Below are 22,852 nucleotides of genomic sequence, written 5' to 3' on the forward strand. Positions count from 1 at the left end.
TTCTTTATGCTCAAATACAATGTGTCTATTGAACCTGGCTTTTGTGTGAACTCCATATTGCATTAGGTGCATTTGTACAAGTACATCTACTATGTGCTATATAAAAAGTTGAAGCTACCTGACATATACAGTAGGTCCTCTTTATTTTGGACTATAAGCTCTTATGAGCAGGCCCCTGTATTAATCATCAACCGCATTTACTTTGTTTTTTTTTTTCTTTAATTCCATGTAAAATTTTTATTCCATGTAAAACATTTTCCAGCAATTAACCAGGGTTTTAAACAATTGATTACAGCATTGGGACTATATAAATAAGGTTTTGCATACCTACATCTGGGACCAATTTCCTTTTCAAAATTGCCTCATTTATATTAGTTTCCCGTGTATTTTTGCATGTATAGAATCTTGCTCTGCCTGTTATTTAAGACAGAACTTTTACATACCTCAAATTAAAAAACAGATGTCCCAGTTAATCTAACAGCTGCAATTGTTTAAAAGTTTTTTGCAAAGTTTAATGTCTATGGTTCACATTTTACAAATCTCCAGAGTCCGCAAAACAGAAACAAAATCCCTCTCAGTCCTTTCTAGCATTCCATCCAAAGCTAAAGTATTTTCCCACTCAAATACCAGATGACTGTTTAGCCTCTTTAGTGTCACGCTGCAGTTATTTATTTGTCAAGTTCCTAATTAAACAACTCAGTTTATGCATGGTTTGCTCTGGCCTTTACATCTTAAACGTTGAGATGTTCCATTCTTTTCAAATGTGGAGATTATATTAATCTACAGTTTGGTCATTTCTCTATGAGACAAAACGATCACATTGTCTATCCCACGCAAATTGTTGCAGTGATGTTTACTGGTCAATTGGTTAAAGGATTTCTGGATTCTGTGGCTTAATTACACTAATGGAATCCACATGCATTCTCTATTTTTTCTACCTGGTGTATAAGCATTGAGGAAGTAAACCCCAGGGACAAGCGGGCCATTGGGTCTGCTGACCTGAAACTCCCCCTTCCATGGGTACTTTTTAGCCAAAAATGTTGTGTCTTCCCACATTGAGTAGATGAGGGTTGCTATGTGTGCCAGGCGGCACCGAGAAAGAGATTCCAGTTCTCTCAAGATGTATTTTATGGGTATATGCAACATGCAGTTTAGCTCTTTGATCACTATCTACATGAGTACTGATGGGCAATAGATGTTGGACGTGTTCACTGCGGTTTCACAGGAAAAAAAGGTCAACTTAGAATAAGAGGAATCAAAAACTAGAATAATTCTGAGCAATCAAGCATTATATACAGTATTTACTTTCTAATAATTCTAATATCAAACTTCATTTACTTGGGGTGGTTCACTTTAAGTTACATTTAACATGTAGACTAATTCTAGGAAACTTTTTAATTGGTCTTCATTTTTACTTTTTTATAGTTTATTATTTGCTTTCTTCTTCTGACTCTTTCCAGCTTTCAAATGGAGGTCACTGATTCCATCAAATAAACAAATGCTTTGTAAGTGTTAGGAATTTAATGTGTTAGTCGAACCCTGTATTGTGCAGCAATAAGAACACCGTGATGAATTCAATTAAACTCTTTATTTTCAGGTCTCACAGAAGGACAATCCCTGCACATCCCAAGAAGGAAAACCTGCAGTAGTTCTGGAAATAAGCAGGAGCTTCTAGGAGAGTATACTGTGTTAGGAAAGTCCTTAGAAAGTAAACAAACAGTCTTTGAAAAAGTAGTTTTCTTCCCACAGGAAATCAGAGGAGCAGATATGACCTTGAATAAGTCCTCTTTTAGGAAAGGAAACTTGACTGTACATAGAGTGAGAGCAAATTAATACTCAAGGTAAGTAGCAGTACACACGGTAACTGGAACAAGCATGAAAGTCTTGGATTGGGGAGTAACCATCCATACCCCCGTTAACAGAAATAGGCAATAGATCAAAGGTTAATGAGCACAGTCTTGGTGTAGACACAGGCAGGCTGCAGACAAGGGGTTAATGAGCACAGTCTTGGCTGGATGCAAGCATGAAGTAATGAGCACAGACTTGATGTAGACACAGGCAAGCGGCAGACAAGGGTTAATGAGCACAGTCTTGGTGTAGACACAGGCAGGCTGCAGACAAGGGGTTAATGAGCACAGTCTTGGCTGGATGCAAGCATGAAGTAATGAGCACAGACTTGATGTAGACACAGGCAAGGTGCAAGTAAAGATTCAATACACAGTCTTTGATATGGATATCAAGCAGGGGTGAAATAACAGTCTTTGCAGCAACAACAATGTAGTCGTAAATATAAGCTTATTATAACTCACGCAGGTAAAGAGGGATTGCCATGCGGACCGTTGCTATGGATGTTGCCGGGGAAGAATTGTTGGTGAAGAGGAAACTGTTGGCCTGGAGACTGAAGCTGGACGTTGGTTACTGAAATGAGGAGGAGGAAGCTGTGGTTGCTAGGGTAGATCTGTCTAGCAACGGATCGAGCAAAAGTTTGAAGATGCCGGTTCAAGTGAGGTGCTGGAGCAGGCCAGGAAACTGATGAGGCAAGGCTGAGAAAAGGTAGAAGGACTGGGAACAGGAGACTGCAGGCAAGATGATTCTTGACATGAAGATCTTGGAGCATGAGAGACACCAGCCTTACTTCCAGATGGAGTAAGTATAACTGCACATCGTTACTGCACCTGTGCAAACTTAAATAGGCTGAGGGGGAGGCGGCCGCAAGCTCCATGACAGAGCTGCGGTGCCTTACACTACTATAGTAATGAAAAATGATGCGGTTCCCCAGGAGGATATCTTGGTTTGGTTGCAGCGCCAGTGTACGGTTTTGTCTCCGTTGGTAAAAGTCTATGATGAGGATAATGTCTGGGGAGGTGTTTGGCGCACAAAAGTTAGGCTGGAGGTGACAGGCAATGTACCCAATCATCTGCCCAATGCTTTTTTCATAGGGAAGGAAAAAGGTTCTTGTTTCTTTGTAGGCCAGCCACGGCGATGCTTTAAGTGTGGGGCTAGAGATCATCTGGCAAAAGCCTGCGCTATACTGAAGTGTGTACTTTGCAATGCTGTGGGGCATGAGGCAAATAGCTGTGACCAGGTCAGGTGCAACCTGTGCAATAGAATGGGCAATTCCCACAGAAGGTGTCCGGAAGCATACCATAATATGGTCAGACTTTTCCCTGAGATAGACCGGGAGATGAGAAAGGTAATGGAGCCGGCGGAAGGGGAAGGAGAGCAGGAGCAGGAGTAGGAGGTACCAGCAACACAGGAAAAAGTCATTCCTAAGCGGCAGAGGTTTAAGCAGCCAACAAAGGATCAGAAAAAAAGAAAGCAACCAGAGAAGGCAGCTAGAGGGAGTGAAGTTAAGGTACAAAATGATGGGAATGAAAAAGATGTCTGGAAAAAAGTTAAACACAAAAAATATGCCCATCAGTTAGATCCAGGAGAAGGTCTCTCAGGAATAAATACTTTCTCTCTTAGTACTGGGAATAAATTCTCAGTGCTGGATAATCATTCTGAGACCTGGGGTGACAGGGCAGAAAGAGAAGAGCAAGAGGAGCTGGAGAGGATAGAGATGGAAGAAGCCAGGGAGAGGAACCCAAGGGAGTTGGAGGAGGAGGATATGGAGGTTCAACTGGCTTCAAAGAAAAGAACTAGGGAAGGGGTGAGCACCTGGTCAGTAAGAAAGGTGTAAGAGAAACTGCAAACAGCCCCCAGACTCCGGCCAGCAACCCAGTGAGTAAAAATGAAGAACAGCAGCTGCAGGCAGGGCCCCAAGTTAAGCGATATGGGGATGCAGTTGGTTTTTCAGCAAAGGGGAAGAAAGGCAAATCTATGACAAATATTCATGATGGCGTCATCTCCAATTAGGTTTTTAACATCTAATGTGTGTAGTGTCAGAACTCAGCGAGACAGATTTTTGGCTTTTGAAAGCCTAGGTAACTCCGACGCTGAGGTGTTTTTCCTTCAGGAAACCCGTCTTACTACTCAGGCAGAACTGAGAAAGGCAAAGGCTGACTGGCCTTCATTCTGGTCCATAGCAGAGGAGCCATGTGGAGGTGTAGCAATATTGTTTAGAGGTGGCCTCAATATAAGAGTACATCGTCTCCTCGAGATTCTGGTGGGGCGCTGTTTGATGTTGGACGTGACTGTAAATAGCAGACGTTTTGATCTTATAAATGTTTATGGGCCGCAGTCTATGTCAGGTAGGAGGGCTTTGCTGGCTGAAGTCAGGCCCTATTTACATACATCGCTGTCTGTCATCCTGGCTGACGATTTCAACCAAGTCCTTAGACCAGAAGATCGGTCAGGAAGATCAGGTAGATCAGTAAGCTTTTTCTGTAAAACAACTCATCCAACAAGCCAGATTGGTTGATGTTGCCACGTGGGGAGGCTGGAGAGCGATTCATACTTACAGGTGTGGGGCTAGGAGTAGCTGTCTGGATATGGCTTTTGTCCAGATGGGTGAGGAGTTTGCCGATGTGAGGGAAATCGGGGTTGAGTACTCAGACCATATGACCTTTTCTTTTACATTGGGCACTTTGTCTACTCCAGAGAAGGGCAAGGGTCTGTGGCGGCTCAGTACAGATTCCCTGGAGGGTGAGGCAGTACAACAATCTTTTGAAGCTCTTCTTCAGCACCAGTTTGGGAGAGTTGATTTTTATGACTCTGTGTCATTGTGGTGGGAGAGTGTTAAGCACTCATTTCAGGCTTTCTTCCGAAATCTATCTGTACGAAGGGAGGGCAATAAGTATAAGAAGTATCTTACTCTTATAAAGAAGTTGGAGTCCTCTATTTCGGATGGGGTGGAGGGGTCAAAAATTGCCCAGCTGAAAGCCCAGATCAGAGAATGTCAGTACAGCCGGTTCAAATCTCTTGTGCAGGAAAGGGACTATGGGAGTTTTCACTCACCGGACCCCTTTATAAACTGCAAAGAGAATGTTGGGCGAAAACTTGTCACCGGTCTGATCGATCCCAAGGGTGAGTTACAAACATCAAGGGAGGGCATCCTTGGGATTGTGAGAGACTTTTACACTTCTCTGTTCTGGGCTAAGGCTTTGGATAAGGGGAGGACTTCATCCTTCCTGGAGGCAACCCCAGGGCCTGATGTAACAAATTTGGATTTTGAGCCTTTGACAGCTGAGATCACAGAGGACGAGGTCAAAGCGGCCATCGACTGCCTTACTAAAAAGAATGCTCCAGGACTGGACGGTCTTACAGCCGAATTTTATAAGAAATTTAAAGATCAGCTGGCTCCGGTTCTTGTAGAGGTCTTTAGAGACTGCCTGGAAGGGGGTATCTTGCCACCCTCTATGAGAGAATCCTCCTTGATCGTGCTGTCAAAGGGTAAGGATCCAAAGCGGGTTGAGAATTGGAGGCCAATTGCCCTTCTCAACACTGATAGGAAGCTTCTCGCACGGATATTTTTTACTAGACTGAGTTCATTTTCAGGCACTTTATTATCTCCTGTCCAGTTCTGCACGATGACAGGGCGGAGCATCTTTGGGGCGATCCTTACTATTAGGGAAGTCTTGGAGTTATGCAAAGTCCAAAACACTGGGTGTTACTTTCTGTCTCTGGACCAGGCTAAGGCCTTTGATCGAGTGGATCATGAATATCTGTGGGCTGTTTTGGCAAAGTATGGCATCCCGGGAACATTATTAGATGGCTCTCAGCTTTATACAAAGGGGCAGTAATCTTTCCATTTATCAATGGGTGGCACGGTGAAAACTTTGAGGTTGGGACAGGAGTGAGACAGGGGTGTCCCTTAAGCCCTCTGCTGTATGTTTTTGCGATCGATCCTTTTTTAAGGCGTTTGCAGGCAAGTGGAATTGAGGGTCTCTCTGTTCCCCGTTGCCAGCCCCTCAGGTCGGTAGCCTATGCGGATGATGTCACGGTAGCAGTCTCTTGTCCTGAAGATGTGAGAGTGTTGTTGGAGACAGTCAGAAGTTACTCAGAGGCCTCTGGTCAACATGGATAAGTCTCAATCTTTTTGGTCATTAGACGAGGAGCTGGCCTTTCCGCTCCAAGAATTTTCAACAGCCCCAACTCAGATTAGAATCTTAGGGATCAAATTTGGGAAGGGAGATGATGGTAGGCAAAACTGGGAGGAAAAGTTGGATGCCGGAAATGCAAAGGTGGAAGGGATGGAAGCTGTTCTACAGAGAAAGAGTGAAGCTCATGAAGACTTACCTGGTCCCTATCTTTTTGTTTGTTTCCTACGTGTATCCACTGCCTGAAGCTCTCTATGCTTGGATCCACAGTCTGTTCTTCCAGTTAATCTGGGGGAACAGGCTGAATCCAGTAAAAAGGGGCATTACTTACCTGCAGAGGAAAGAGGGAGGGTTGGGCATGTTATGTCCAGTGGCTTTCTTTGGATCCATCTTCTTGAAGTTCAACTTTGGGATCCTGGGCCAAAGAACTGATTCCCTGTGGGAGAGTTGCATCAGGAATTGGGTATTGCCTCTGGTGGGAGATTGGCTGCTTGGTGGTAGTGTAAAGAAAGTCCGTGTGCGCGGTTGTCATCTCCCTCAACATCTTAAATTGGGGCTAAAACTTTTGAGGAAGTGAGATGTCGGAATTGGGGAACTGGGTTCTGCCTCGAGAAAGATCTATTGCAGAATCCTGGGAACCTATTTCGCTGTCCCCTTGGCCTTGAGAGACTGTGGGGGGGATATTCTTTCTCAGAGCCTCCAGTTGCTCAATGACAGAAGGCTGCCCCCCAAATACTTTGATCTTAACTGGCTGGCTCTTCAGGGAAAGCTTTTTGTTCGGGGCAATGTGAGCTATTTAAACATCGCTGAAAGGCAGTGCCTGTGGGGCTGTTCCACTGACGAGACACTGGAACATTTTCTAGTTCATTGCCCTGTAACAAAAATTGTGCGGTGTCAGTTGGCAGAGGTTCTGAAGGTGCCCCACATTAGGCAACTTTCTTTTGCTGACGCGGCCTATGGCATTTTGTCTACCCAGCACCCACTTGACAGAGGAACGATGTACCTGATAATATCAGTGATGAGGTACCATCTGTGGCAATGCCGCTGTAGGAAATCATTTGGCCAAGAGGATGTTGCTATTGACCAGACAGTAAAGTCAGTGATGTCTGATTTGGGTTTCCTGAAGGAGTGTGAGATCAAACACTGCATCTCAAATGCCTCAAAATGGAGGAATAGAAATCTTTAAATGCCCTTGTCCTTCCCTTTGCCTTTGCCTTGAATATTGTAGGTTGGTCCAAGCACCTCAGTTATTACTGCAAACAAGTTCTTTGTCTTTGCTATTTTGGTATGTGTGGAGAACGGAGGGCATGTATGCTTTATCTCATTTACCATAAAGAAAATGGACTCATATTTACTAATATGTTAAATATTGTTATGTATTGTTTTGTTTGATTTGAAAGATTTTATATTTGTATATTTTTATATAAGTTTTTACTAATAATAAAAAAAATCCTATCTGATCCCCGTAGGGAGCAGACGTGTTTGGAGAGAGCTGGTGATTTTGAGAGAGAGCTTGTGATTTTGACTTACCCAGGCCCTTCTGGGTCTGGGGAGGTTGATTTCTCAGCTGTTTTTGCGGCTTTATAGCCTTTACTTTTTATTTTTGTTTTTGATTATTTATTTATATATATTTTTTGGAAATGGGTAAGAAGTTGAACCCAACAGAGGAAGCAGGGGCAATGAATACCCATGCAAGGCTGGGATCCAGCAGGCGTGCAGTGAGCCAGAAAGCTGTGGTTGGTGCAGAAAAGAAAATGGCTGCTACTGTAAAGAAAGTGAACAAGAAAGGGAAAGTTTTGCCAAAGGAGGAGGAGGTAGAAGAGGTGTCTGTGGAGAGTGAGGAGGAAGAAAATCTGGATGAAGTCCCTGAGTCAAGTCTGTCTGGGTTTGCGCATCTGAGCATCAGGGCCGGCCTTAGGCCAATTGGACCAATTGGGCCCAATTGGGCCCCGCACCTCTGGGGGGCCCCGCACCACAGGGCAGCACAGATAATATTTCCCTCAGCACATGATGCTGCCTGGCCTGCCCCCAACTTTGAGAGTCCAGCCCATCCCCAAATCCATAGGTCTAGCCTGCCCCCAACTCTCATAGGCCCAGCTTTCCTCCAACCTTGATAGGCCCTGCCTGCCCCCAATCCAACCAAGCCTGCTCCCAAGCTGAATCGGCCCAGCCCCAAACTAATTGGCCCAGTCCACTCTCCTATTTCCTCCCTCTCTCTCTTACCCTGTGTGCCCCTATTATGTGCCCCTATTTCCTCCCTCTCTCTCTTACCCTGTGTGCCCCTATTATGTTACCTTGTCTGCCCCTTTCCTTTCTATTTTGTGCCTGTATGCCCTTATTTTCCTAAATACTTGGTGTGTCAGTAGCCAGCAACACTTTGTCTAGGGGCCCTGCCAACATGGTCCCAATTGGGCCCCACATTTGATAGGACCAGCCCTGCTGAGCATCCTGTGCGATGTGTTGCAGAACTACAAGTCTCTACATCTGGAGCTTCAGCAAAGGTTGGTGAATCCCAAGCTACCTGTGTCCCAGAGAGCACCCCCCCAAGGAACAAGCAGGTCCCCCATAGCTATAGAGGAGGAAAGTCCTGTGGCTAGCACAGACTGGAGCCCCTGGTCTGGTACTTGCATCAGTCAGGGAGCAGAGGGGAGCGGTGCGTTGCTGGGGGAAAAGGAAGGTACAAGCGTCTGTACTGACACACAAGCAGCTGCTGCTATGGACAGTGACCCCCAGCTGAGGGAGAAAGCAGGTACCAGCTGCACTGCTGTAATGGAGGCCGGCCATGTGCTTGGGAAGGAGGACGCCATTTTGGAAGCAGAGACAAACTTGTGCACAGCAAAGGGGAAGCCCCGCCCATGGGAAGCCCCGCCCACCCAGTGAAAGCTGTGGAGAATCCAGCAGAGACCGTGAGAAAGGAAAGATTCCAGCAAAGAATCAGGGAACCCCCCCCACAAATGGCACCAACTGCTGCTGCTTCAGCAGAGGGAGGAATGGAGGCAAGCATGGACTTTGGCTACCTGGCAGAGACTGTGGCTTTACAGGTGCTGGAGGAGAAATCTGCAGGTAAAAAACAAACAAACTGACTTTTCCTTAATTGCCTGTGTGTGGGGGGGGGGGGTTTCCACTAATGAGACTGTTGCTGCTACAGACTGTGTCTCTAAAGACGTTTCTGGGGCCTCCTCCTCTAAAGAGTTTGTAAATCAGGAGGAAATTGTTAAAGGACCAGTAACGTCAATAATTTTTATTTAAAAAATGCATTCTAAATGTTAAAAATAATGGGCATGCCCTAATAATTCCCTTTAATACACCTAGCTTTTTTTTTAAAAAAATTAAAAATACCCTTTCTCCATTACCTGTGCAAAATGGCGAAAAGGCGACCAGTTCGCCACTGCGGGCGCGTTCCCGATGCTGTTCCTTCACAAAGTGCCGGAAGTCAGGAACAGGAAGTCGCAGAGGCAGAGCGAGACGCAGAGCAAGAGGCAACACGTAGGAAGAGGCAGCACTGAAGAACGGTGAGCTGAGGCTGCAGTTAGACGCTGCTACATAGAGAGAGTGAGTGAGAGAGAGAGCGAGCAAGCTTGGGGGAACATTCTATGGCTGGGCAAAAGAGGGGGGGGGAGAGACTGCACGGAGAGAGAGAAATGCTGGGGGGAGGGGAGAGAACGGCTGGGCAAAAGAGCGTGCACAGAGACTGCACGGAGAGAGAGAAATGCTGGGGGGAGGGGAGAGAACGGCTGGGCAAAAGAGCTGGGAAAGAGATTGTGGAACAGAGGCTGCGGGGGAGAAAAGGGATTTTGGGAACAGAAGATTGTGCGGGGAGTGAGAGAATTGCTGGGGGGCACAGTACGGCTGTGGAGAGACTGCGGGACAGAAAGGGTGCCCACAGAAAGGCTGGGGGGGAGGAATTCTGAAACGGAAGAGAAAGGAAGGCTTGTCAAGAAAGTCTGTGGGGAGTGAGAGAAATGTTGGGGGGAGGGAACAGAACAGCTGGGCAAAATAGCTCAGAGAGACTGCATGGAGAGAGACTGCTGGGTGGGGGAGAGACTGCTCGGTGGCAGACAGGCTGCTGGGAAGAAGAGAGACTGCTGTGGGGGAGAGACTGTGGTGAGAGAGACTGCTGTGGGGGGAGGGAGTGCTGTGGGGGGAGAGACTGCTGGGAGGAAGAGAGACTGCTGTGGGGTGGAGAGAGAATGCTGTGGGGTGGAGAGAGAATGCTGGGGGGGAAGACTGCTGGGAGAGAGACTGCTGGAAGTAAGAGAAGAGAGCTGGAAGAGAGAATGCTGTGGGGGGAGAGACTGCTGGGAGGAAGATAGACTGCTGGGATATAGACTGTGGTGAAAGAGAATGTTGGGGGCGAGAGACTGCTGGGAGAGAGACTGGTGAGAGAGAATGCTGTGGGGAGGAGAGACTGCTGTGGGTGAAGAGAGACTGGGTGAGAGACAAATGCTGTGGGTGAGAGACTGCTGTGGGGGTAGAGAGACAAATGCTGTGGGGATAGAGAGACTACTGTGGGGGGGGGGAAGAGAGACTGCTGGAGAAGAGACTGCTGTGGGCGGAGAGAGTCTGGGTGAGAGAAATGCTGTGGGTGAGAGAGACTACTGTGGGTGAGAGAGACTACTGTTGGTGAGAGAGACTACTGTGGGGGGGGAGAGACTGCTGTGGGTGAAGAGAGACTGGGTGAGAGACAAATGCTGTGGGTGAAGAGAGACTGGGTGAGAGAAATGCTGTGGGTGAGACAGACTACTGTGGGTGAGAGAGACTACTGTGGGGGGGGAGAGACTGCTGTGGGTGAAGAGAGACTGGGTGAGAGACAAATGCTGTGGGTGAAGAGAGACTGGGTGAGAGAAATGCTGTGGGTGAGACAGACTACTGTGGGTGAGAGAGACTACTGTGGGGGGGGGAGACTGCTGTGGGTGAAGAGAGACTGGGTGAGAGACAAATGCTGTGGGTGAGAGAGACTACTGTGGGGGGGAGAGACTACTGTGGGGGGGAGAGACTACTGTGGGGGGGAGAGACTGCTGTGGGTGAGAGAGACTACTGTGGGTGAGAGAGACTACTGTGGGTGAGAGAGACTACTGTGGGGGGGGGAAGAGAGACTGCTGGAGGAGAGACTGCTGTGGGCGGAGAGAGACTGGGTGAGACAAATGCTGTGGGTGAGACAGACTGCAGGGTGGCTTTGTGGGGGCTGAAAGCTGTTTGTGGGGAAGACTGTATATTGGGGGGACTAAAAGACTGTGGAGGGAAAGACTATGTATGAGGGGCTAAAGGCTCTATATTGGGGGTGGGCTGTGTGGGGGAGGAAAGCAGAGTATTTGTTCTGTCTTGTTGTTCATATTATATACTCTTTTACATTTTTAGATTATGGCACCAAAGAAACTAATTCTGTTGAGTGAAAAGGAACCTGAAGCACAAAGAACTAACATGGTTAGTATATAATATTTGATTGGAAACGGATTCCTCCCTTTTCATAAATTTGAATTTGTCTGACTAACTAACCTGTGTTTTACTTTTTATTTTTTGTATAGCAATCCCAAGGGCAAGGTGATCCGACATGTTTTGGCAATGAGCCAGTGCGAGACACACCAAGTGTGCGCGACAGACCAAGTGGACGTCACCATCAAACAGCAGATAATCGAATTGGGACAACTGAGTGGTGTAGGTGTGGCAATTGTGTGCCCATGAAAACTGTGGAGGAATCCTCTTGTTGCATGGAAGTATCATCTGTGGAAAATAAATATCTACAACATGGGTGCATCTGCCATAGCAGGAAATTTTACCTGAGGTGTTTACGTAAATCCCACCTGGAATACTTGCAGATATTTTGGAACATGCAACGCCCCACAGGTGGAATAAGCAGCCACAACAGGCAAGTTCATCTGACTTTTACCTATAGATTGAGGATTATGGGAATCATTTTGGCGTGTTTCCTTATGTCAAGCAGAAAGAATCCCAAGGCACACAGGATAAATGCAAGCGAGCTGCCTTGCGTGTTTATTGCGAAGTGCAACGTTTTGGAGTCAGGCCCCTTTCTCAAGCATGCTTGAGAAAGGAGCGTGACCATGAAACGTTGCACTTCGCAATAAACCTTGGGATTCTTTCTGCTAGATTGTTTGTGAGGCGAGGCGGCCCATCCTCTACCTTTGTGCACCGGGTGTGCGGGAGCCAAAGTTGAATTTCCTTATTTGAAAAACATCAGTTCTAGACAAAACTGCTTTGTAAATGGCACAATTGGTCATGGTTTTTTTATCCACTTTAGCTCCAACAACGGTTTGCTCCATAAAGTCCTGCCAGTGTTAGCCCTATATAAAATAATGTCACATGACCTATCCCCTTGGCGTGTGATGACTAGTGCAGAGCAACATTTTGTACAGATCGCTAATCCTCTCTTTCTTCTACAGAAAATTACGACAGACTTCCTATCGGTCATTCATCGCCTGGATTTATGGCTACTTAGGGCCCAAGAAACGGGTGCCTATTCCAGCCTGTGTCGTTCAAAAAGTACGCAGCTCTTATCCAGACCCCAAAGGCCGGTACAGAGGATTTCTACAGGCATTTGACTATAATGCTTTTGATATGGCTTTGGACTGATGCCTTTTGTGATTGTTTATTTTTCATTGATGTTTGAATTTGTAGTATTTATTAATCTTTATGATTTTTTTCAATAAAAAAATTACAAACATTAGTTCTTTGTTCTTTTATTCAAACAACATGACACAGTGGACATACAGTAGATACACACTTACAAGTATTTGTAACACAAGTTTCCTAAAATGCAGTTGGGAACATAGGGGTCTATATTTTATCATACAGTTTTTTTTTTACAACATGGGGTACTTAGATCGCTACAAGACAGGTTTCATAAAGTACATGGAACACATTACAAACATTGCTTAGCAACAATTACAATTCACAAGTACTGTTCATTTACTATAAGTGCACAGAGTGTGAGGGGGGTCAGCTGTTACTATAAGGGTAAGGCCAGACGAGGAGATTCGGGGAGATTTTGTTGCCTGGCGACTTATCGCCACGTCTTTTGCGCGACTATCTCCCCGAACTGCCTCAGCGTTTTTTTCCCCATAGGCTACAGCGCAAAATCGCCTGCGCTAATGCACACGCGGCGATGCGTTTTCAATAGTCGCCCAAAGTTGCCTCAGAGGGGAAAAAACGCTGAGGCAGTTCGGGGAGATAGTCGCGCAAAAGACGTGGCGATAAGTCGTCAGGCGACAAAATCTCCCCCCGAATCTCCTTGTCTGGCCTTACCCTTATAGTAACAGAGCGTTGGGGGGGGGGCAGCTGTTACTATAAGTGCACAGAGCGTTGGGGGGGGGTCAGACCTCAGATCAGAGGGGACCCGAAAGTGAAGTCCAGTTGACTGTCAAAGAAAACCTGGAAGGATGCAACTGATTCGATCTGTGAAGATGATCCAAGTAACACGATCCAAGTGAAGTGTTCCAGAAGAAGCAATCCAGACGAAGTGATCCAGAAGAAGCAATCTAGATGAAGCAATCCAATCCCTGGAAGTGCAATATAGACATGTATTCAGAAAAGGTTATTGACATTACCAATAATAAATATATGTACCAATAATAAATCCAGACCCCAGACCAGGTATCCCCCCCTGCTCTATTGCAGCAATAATAAAATCAGAGCCCAGAAAGGCGGCCCCCCTGCTATATGTACCAATAATAAAATCAGACCCCAGACCAGGTATCCCCCCTGCTTTATTGCAGCAATAATAAAATCAGAGCCCAGACCAGGCGGCCCCCATGCTGTATGTACCAATAATAAATCCAGACCCCCCTGCTATATGTACCAATAATAAAATCAGACCCCAGACCACGTATCCCCCCCTGCTTTATTGCAGCAATAATAAAATCAGACCCCAGACCAGGTATCCCCCCCTGCTTTATTGCAGCAATAATAAATCCAGACCCCAGACCAGGCGGCCCCCCTGCTATATGTACCAATAATAAAATCAGACCCCAGACCAGGTATCCCCCCTGCTTTATTGCAGCAATAATAAAATCAGACCCCAGACCAGGTATCCCCCCCTGCTTTATTGCAGCAATAATAAATCCAGACCCCAGACCAGGCGGCCCCCCCTGCTATGTACCAATAATAAAATCAGACCCCAGACCAGGTATCCCCCCCCTGCTTTATTGCAGCAATAATAAAATCAGACCCCAGACCAGGTATCCCCCCCTGCTTTATTGCAGCAATAATAAATCCAGACCCCAGACCAGGCGGCCCCCCTGCTATGTACCAATAATAAAATCAGACCCCAGACCAGGTATCCCCCCCTGCTTTTATTGCAGCAATAATAAAATCAGACCCCAGACCAGGTATCCCCCCCTGCTGTATGTACCAATAATAAATCCAGACCCCAGACCAGACGGCCCCCCTGCTATATGTACCAATAATAAAATCAGACCCCAGACCAGGTATCCCCCCTGCTATGTACCAATAATAAATCCAGACCCCAGACCAGGCGGCCCCCCTGCTATATGTACCAATAATAAAATCAGACCCCAGACCAGGTATCCCCCCCTGCTTTATTGCAGCAATAATAAATCCAGACCCCAGACCAGGCAGCCCCCCTGCTATGTACCAATAATAAAATCAGACCCCAGACCAGGTATCCCCCCTGCTTTATTGCAGCAATAATAAATCCAGACCCCAGACCAGGCGGCCCCCCTGCTATATGTACCAATAATAAAATCAGACCCCAGACCAGGTATCCCCCCCTGCTGTATGTACCAATAATAAATCCAGACCCCAGACCAGGCGGCCCCCCTGCTATGTACCAATAATAAAATCAGACCCCAGACCAGGCGGCCCCCCTGCTATGTACCAATAATAAAATCAGACCCCAGACCAGGCGGCCCCCCTGCTATGTACCAATAATAAAATCAGACCCCAGACCAGGTATCCCCCCTGCTATGTACCAATAATAAATCCAGACCCCAGACCAGGCGGCCCCCCTGCTATATGTACCAATAATAAAATCAGACCCAGACCAGGTATCCCCCCCTGCTGTATGTACCAATAATAAATCCAGACCCCAGACCAGGCGGCCCCCCTGCTATGTACCAATAATAAAATCAGACCCCAGACCAGGTATCCCCCCCCCTTTCTGTGGAACCAAAATAACAGACCTCAGATCAGGACCAAAATAACAGACCTCAGATCAGGAGTGAGTGACCCAAAAGTGAAGCAGAGATCCTTTCCAGCGTTCCTGTCAGCAGCCTGTTCCTGTAGCAGTGAAGAGAGCAGCCAAAAGAAGCATCCGTTCCCTTGGAGATGCAGCTGGGAAATGAAGCCGCAGTACCGACGCCTTCCTGAAGACTCGGTTGCTATGTGACGTCACTTCCGGAAGTGACGTCACGAAACAGGAAGTCGGGTCCCGGAAGAGAGCCACAGCAGCGCGCACGTACAGAAGAAGAAGGAGAACAAGGAAGAAGATGGCGGAGACCCTTTGGACGCCGTGGGACAGTGCCGGTTTGAGATTTCTTCGACCTCTCACCCAAACAGCAGGAAAGAACAGCATATTGTAGGTAAGTCATGTATATACATTTGTTTTTTTAAATAATTATAAATGGTGTTACTGGTCCTTTAAAGCTTTAAAGACTATGGAGTGTTTGCAGCAAAGGAAAAAAGAACTGAATAATGTTATTGCAAAAGAACTTAGTTTGGCTGCCAAAGCAACTGGAGAGGTAAGAGGGCAGAGAATAAGAAAGACTGTTATGTACAATAAAGAGTTAGAGGAACTAGAGGACGAAATTACATATACTTTCCTTATAATTAAACCATGGGAAGAGATTTATAAGAACCAGGAAAGGTTTGAGCAGATGGAAAAAGGGAAACATTTTTCTTCTAATGTTTCCTCTAATATCCCTGCTAATGTTGTTGTGCAGCAAGAATGTGTGAGTGCAGGTGTGAGTGGGGCAAGTGGTGAGAGAGAGGCTGTGAGTGAGGGGGTACAGGGGGTGAGAATGTTGGTGTGGGGGGCAGTAAGGCTGCTCCAGAAGTTGGGCAAGAGAGAAGCCAAGCACCTGTGAATGTGTGGGAAAGGAGGAGGCTGTTTGCTAACATGTCTGGGGTAAATAGATCCTTTGATGGGCCAGTGTTTAAGAGGTGCAATGTGGTGAGAATTAAATGTGAGGGGGAGCAAGACAAATTCCCAGGTTGGAGATATGTGGCACGTAACCTGGTGAAAGAGTCTATGGGTTTCACTACCAATGATGTCAATGCTTTTCTAGATATCTCTGTTACTGAATATGATCTCAGCTTTAAACTGTCCCAGGGGATGGAGAGGTTTTGGGCTTTTTATGACCAAAAGAAAAGCACAAAAGAGTGGGAAAATTTTAAGGCAATCCCAATCTCACGTCCTGAAACCAAAAATGTAACCATCATTTTCAAACACAAATCAGTCCCCTGAGGATATTCTTGTTTGGTTAAAGAGACTGGACTATCCCCTCTCACCAAGTTCTATAATGAGAAAGGTTTTTGGGCGGGAGGATGGAAAGCCCAAGTGAAACTAGAGGTCCATTACAATGTCCCCAGGCACATCCCTAACTCATTTTTCATAGGAAGAGAACGGGGGGTTTTGTTTTTACCCAGGCCAACCTTGCCAATGCTTTAAGTGTGGGTCAAACAGACACTTGGCCATTAACTGTGAAACCAAGGTGTGTGCTATGTTTGGTGATAAAGGCCATACCAGCAAGGAATGTAATGAGGTCAGGTGCAACTTATGTAATGCTCTGTGTCATACACACAGGGAGTGCCCCAATGCTTGGCATAACATTGTCAAAGATTGCCCTAATTTGGAGTGGGAATTTCAGGAAGAGGAGAATCGGGAGGAGGGGAGGGAGCATGAGGAAGAAATGGAGTTGGAGACCAGGATGGAAGGAGTAGTAGAGCCTGCAGTCCCTCAGGAAACTAGGGGGAATGAAAGGAAGGAGAAAGGGACAGAGAAGGAGGGCTGGACTGTGGTAAAGGGTAATAAACAGCAGGGAAAGATGGTTGTAAAGGCATGTGTGAGCACATCAAACAGACTTACCCTCCCAGGTGTGAAGAGTCGGGGGGAGATGGCAGAGGAGGAGGAGGAAGAAGGAAGAAAGGGACAGAGAAGAAAAGAAAAAGAAAAGGCGAAAAACAAAATAAGGAAGAATATCCCCACAACCCGATGCAGGCCAGACTTTAATCATAGTTACTGGGGAAGAGCAGGGGAAAAAGAGGAAGGAGAGAGACTCTGGGGAGGGAGTTTCCTTTGAGGAGGAGTTTATGGTTTTTGTAGAAGGGGATGAATCTCAGGGGATGCAAGTTAAGAGATGTGGAGAAGGGAGGGGAAAAGTCTTCAGCAAAACTCCCTAAAACATGATGAGTTCCCCAATTTCTTTTTGTACCCTTAATGTAAGAAGCATTAGGTCTCCCAAGGCACGATTGGTAGCTTTTGAGTTTCTATTTTCCTTGGTGGTAGATATTTTTATTCAGGAGACTCGCCTAACTAATAGGTACGATATCTACAATGCAAAGAGAGACTGGCAGAAAGGGCCCTCATTTTGGACCATAGCAGAGGAACAGGTGGGAGGAGTGGGGATTCTGTTTACTGGTGACAGGCACATTGGAGTTAAGAGGTTGGTGGAGGTTAAAATGGGCAGGTGTTTATTACTTGATATTAAGATAGAAGGGGAAGATCTAAGATTAATTAATATGTATGGGCCCCAATCAGTGGTGGAAAGGAAGGAACTCATAAGGGAAATGAGGCAATATTTACACACCTCAATGCCAGTCATCCTAGCTGGGGATTTCAACCAAGTGACAGGGCCAGGGGATAGATCTGGTATGTATAGAAAATATGAGGGTGCACTTCTCAATGAGGTGGTTCAAACAGCAGGGTTGGTGAATGTGGCTACTGAAGGGGGTAGGAAGGCCAAGCACACGTATTTCTGTGGCTCCCGCAGTAGTAGAATTGACCAGATTTATATTAAGGCTGGTACTCCTTTTTCAGGGGTTAAGGAGATTGAAGTGGGGTTTTCTGACCACTTAGTCCTTTTTTTTTTGAATATGGGATATCAGATAGTCTGGGGGTTGGTAAAGGTCTGTGGAGGTTAGGGTCAGAAATACTAAACGATGAGGCACAAAAATCCTTTTGTGAGTTTGTTATACAAAACATTCTGTCAAAAATGATTTTTTATGATTAACCAACACAGTGGTGGGAAGAGGCCAAGAGGTCATTTCGGGCTTTCTTCAAGTCCCTGTTAAAAGCGAGGGAAATAGACAATGGCAGTACTAGTCCTTGAGAAAGAAGCTGGAGTCCTATATTTCGGATGGGGTGGTGGGGGAAAAAAGTTACCCAGTTAAAGAACCAAATGAAGCAGTATCAGTACAGCCGCCAGAGGTCACTGGTTCTTGAGAGGGATTCTGGGATGAAAATTTCCCCAGATCCTTTTAGGAACTGTAAAGAGTCAGTTAAAAGGAAACTGGTGAGGGGGTCTCATTGACTTCTCATTGACTTGTTTGGGTAGAGAACTTTGGAGAGGGAAAGGATGACCGCTTTCTTAGAGACGTCCCCAGGGCCTGACACAAATAATTTGGATTTTTTCCCCCTTGACCACTAAAATCACGGAGGAGGAGGAGATAAAGTTGGCGATAGAGAGTCTGCAGAATAAGAAAGCTCCAGGTCCGGATGGCTTAACATCAGAATTCTATAAGACCGTTAAAGATCTGTTGGCTCCGGTATTTGTTGAGGTGTTTAACAATTGTTTACAGCAGTGATCCCCCAACCAGTAGCTCGTGAGCAACATGTTGCTCTCCAACCCCTTGGATGTTGCTCCCAGTGGCCTCAAAGCAGGTGCTTATTTTTGAGGCAAGTTTTGGTTGTATAAAAACCAGGTGCACTGCCATTCAGAGCCTCAATGTAGGTTGACAATCCACATGGGGCTACTAAATGGCCAATCACAGCCCTTATTTGGCACCCTGGGAACATTTTTCATGGTAGTGTTGCTCCCCAACTCCTTTTACTTCTGAATGTTGCTCACGGGTTCAAAAGGTTGGGGATCCCTGGTTTACAGGAAGGAGACCTCCCGCCAGAGGCTCTGGAATTATGCAAAGCTCATAGGTGGGGGAAATATTTTGTGTCTAGATCAGTCAAAAGCCTTTGATAGGGTGAATCACCAGTACCTATGGGCTGTTTTGTCTAAATACGGTATCCCGAGGCAATTTATTAGTTGGACAAAAGTTTTGTACAAAGGGGCGAGAAGATTCCCACTAATTAACGGTTGGCAGGGTAAAGACTTCCAGGTTGGGGCAGGAGTAAGACAGGGGTGCCCTCTAAGTCCTTTGCTGTATGCATTTGCGTTAGATCCATTTCTTAGGTCACTGCAGGGAGGTAACGTGGAGGGTATCTGTGCACCCAGTGGTCAGCGCCTGAGGTTGGTGGCCTACGTGGATGATGTGACAGTGGTTATCTTAAAGCCTGAAGAGGTGGAGAGAGTCTCCTGTTGCATCAGAAGCTACTCAGAGGCCTCAGGGTCCCTGGTCAATAGTGAAAAGTGGGAAGCTTTGTGGAGTTTGAAGGATGAGCCAAGTTTTGAGTTAAGAACCTTCCCTGTTGCCTCCTCTCAAGTTAAAATACTAGGGGTTAAATTTGGGAGGGAAGATAATGCCAGGCTAAATTGGGAAGAGAAGTTGGACACCGGTTTGGCAAAAGTTCAGCATTGGAAAGGGTGGAAGCTGACCTATAGGGAAAGAGTTAACCTTATCAATACTTTTCTGATCCCGTTTTTGTATGTGTCCAGTGTGTTCCCTTTGCCAGAATCTTTCTATGCTCGAGTCTATAGCTTATTTTTCCAGATGATCTGGGGGAATAGGCAAAACCCAGTCAAAAGAGGGGTAACTTTCCTGCAGAGGAAAGAGGGAGGTTTGGGGATGTTCCTAAAGTTTAACTTTGGGGGTCTGACTCAAGGAACAAGCTCCCTGTGGGAAAGTTATATCAGGTCTTGGGCATCATCTTTTATCATAGACTGGCTGCAGGGTGGTAGGGCGAAAGAGGTCCATGTAAGACAGAGCTATTTCCCACTACACATTGCCCATGCCCTTAAGCTGATTAAAAGGTGGGGCATTGGGGCAGCAGAAATATCATCAACTCCAAGGAAGCAAATCTATGCCAGGGTACTAACATCCTTCTTTACTGTCCCACTGGCTATAATAGACTGTACCAACAAAACCCTGGAGGAGATACTAAAGTATTTAAACAGTGTGAGACTCCCCCCAAAACTGTTTGATAACTCCTGGCTGACACTGCAGGTCAAGTTGTATGTGCGGGGCAACATGAAATTTCCAAGTCATGTAAGAAAAGAGTGTCCCTGGGGGTGTGGGGTGGAGGAGAGTCAAGAGCACTTTTTGGTGGATTGTTCAGTATCAAACAGTTTATATGAGGGTGTGCTGAAGGTGTTGGGTATTTATAATATATGTGCTAATGACTGCAGAAAGAGCCTATGGCATCATTCATAGGAAGCACTGCTTTTATCAAGAGACTGTATTTATTATACTGTCAGTCATTCAATACCATATGTGGTCTATCCGATGTATGAAAACCTTTGGGAAAGACAATGAATCAATAGACCGAACAATAAGAAAAATCTTAAGGGAAATTGTGTTTATTAAGGTGAATGAGATTCAGAAAAAAAAGCGTAAATGAAAAAAATTGGATGAACTTTGATTTCTCATGGTCAAATTCTTTGTAAATAATGTACATATCATTTTGATATACTTTGATTTTGTTATGCTTTGTATTGTTTTTAATTTTAAATAAAAATCCCTATCTGATCCCATAGTGAGCAGACATCTCCTGTGTGGTGCAATTTCCCCTGGCCCTCTAAGGGTCTGGGGGCAGCTTTTTCCCTGTTTTTGTGAACTTATTTCCTGTTTTTTCATATTACTGTATAAAATGGAAAGAAGAGTGTCCTCGCATGTGAAGAAAAAAAATAAAGTAGTTGCAGATAGAAGGAAAGGATTGAGACAGAAAATGGAGGTGGAAAAAAGTACAATTAAAGCTGAAAACCAACAGGAATAAGGTGGAAAATAAGAGAGACAGTGAAAGTAGTATGGAAGAGGAACAAACTCAAGTTATGTCAGATGATTTGGAAAGAATTCAAGTTTTATTGCCTGATATGGATGTTTCACAAACAAGCACAACTAACCCTTTAAGCATGCCCCTTTACTTTTATTTGGCTCCGGAACCTCAGAATGGCCCTAACAGTTTGATGCCTGTTGCTGGTGTCCCTGTGGAAGTTTCCTCTGAGACAGCGTTGGTGGGTGACAGTGGTGAATCTGAGACCCATCAGAGGAGCGGGACTTTCGGCATTGGTGTGGAGAAGGCGGCAGTAATTGCAGCAGGTGAGACAGGTCAGACCTGTGATGTGAGTGTGGTGCTTACCATTGAGTCCCTAAAGCATTGCAAGGCTAGCAGTGCATGCTGGGAGAGAGACCTGGAGCAAAGAACATGCTATGCGGAAGTGGCTGTGGAGAATGCTGTGGATTGTGCCTGTGGAAGCCTTGCTGTGGAAATGGCAGAGAGGGTCTTGGACTGTGCAGAGGAGCCCAGAATTAAGGTAGGGGTGCTGTGCAAATACATGGAGACTGTTACTGCAGAGAGTAAAGAGACGGATTTTTGTGTTGATTCCACATGGATTGATGAAGCTTTAAAGGCTATGAACTTACTTAGGAAGAGAAGAAGAAGAATAGAAAAAGACATTGAGTTTGAAATTTCAAACTTTAAGTTTACTAAAGGAATGTTAAGGACTTTAAGAATAAGAAAGCTGACAGAGAAAAATAAAGAGTTGGAGGAGGTTAATGAAGAAATAGAAAAAAATACTGACAATTATTAATCACTGGGAAGAGACTTTTCAAAAAAACTGCAGAAAAGGGAATATTTTATCATACTTACCGTAATTTTCCTTTCCTGGACATACTCCATATCAGAACTCACCGGGATATCCCCGCCCACATGCCCCATGCCCCACCCCCTCTATGGCGTCTTTGTTACTAGCTTTAAGACAATCATTGTAGAAGGGATGGGAATGAGCTGATATGGAGTATGTCCAGGAAAGGAAAATTACGGTAAGTATGATACAATTTTCCCTTTTCCCTGGACATACTCCATATCAGAACTCACGGGACATAGCAAGCTTAATGCCCAGTTGGGAGGGAACTAGGCTCTAACAGACTCCCGGATAATATTGCAATACTTACTGTTGTGAAGTACAGCATTCAACATATTATCAGCTCCAGGTGCAGAACCTAGTAATGTACAGTAGACATCTTATAGGATTAGCTGATCTCAACTCCAATCCTAGAGGAAGAGAGCAATGAACAATTATACTTAGTGGAAGAAAATCCTGCTAGGACCCAGTCCTAAAAGGAAATTCACATTGAGACTGACCATCTAATATCCCTATAGTGAATTATATGAAGAGAAAGAAAATCCTGCTAGGACCCAGTCCTAAAAGGGAACTCACCCTGAGACAGACCATCTCACATCACTATAGCGAGAGGTGGATAGTATCAACCAATTATAGGACCAACATACAGAACTTATTTATGAAGAGGCATATGAAGAACAGATTGAAATGCATCACAATTGGAATATACTGGTTATCCTAAGCAGGAATCCAAGTCTCTAAACATATAACCTAGAGAACTAGCAGTTCTGTGCAAAAAATACCATATAAACCAAACTGTTAATTGTGAACAGAACCAAATCTGATAAGATATCAGATGGGTAACAATATGATAGAAGACCCCAAAGGCTACATAAATATTACCTCATAGGAGAATACTGTAGGCAGAGAACCTGAACATCCCTGTCA

General features: G+C 45.5%; 1 protein-coding gene across 5 annotated transcripts; it reads left to right on the forward strand.

Moving 5' to 3' along the window:
* Positions 1-8,359: 8,359 nt before the first annotated feature.
* On the forward strand, positions 8,360-12,658 carry LOC121394214 (P2X purinoceptor 7-like). Of its 5 annotated transcripts, XM_041564554.1 has the most exons (5): positions 8,646-9,044; positions 9,355-9,493; positions 11,340-11,405; positions 11,507-11,847; positions 12,380-12,658. In XM_041564554.1, exons 3-5 carry the CDS (start codon positions 11,343-11,345, stop codon positions 12,567-12,569), a joined length of 594 nt encoding a protein of 197 aa, XP_041420488.1. In that variant the 5' UTR covers positions 8,646-9,044; positions 9,355-9,493; positions 11,340-11,342; the 3' UTR covers positions 12,570-12,658. The 5 variants fall into 5 exon arrangements, with proteins under 5 accessions (XP_041420490.1, XP_041420488.1, XP_041420489.1 ...); XM_041564556.1 differs by lacking the exon at positions 11,507-11,847 and having other exon boundaries at positions 8,360-9,044; XM_041564555.1 differs by lacking the exon at positions 8,646-9,044 and having other exon boundaries at positions 9,321-9,493.
* Positions 12,659-22,852: the final 10,194 nt, after the last annotated feature.

Source organism: Xenopus laevis, chromosome 5S (genome assembly GCF_017654675.1).
Source record: "Xenopus laevis strain J_2021 chromosome 5S, Xenopus_laevis_v10.1, whole genome shotgun sequence".
NCBI lineage: Eukaryota > Metazoa > Chordata > Amphibia > Anura > Pipidae > Xenopus > Xenopus laevis.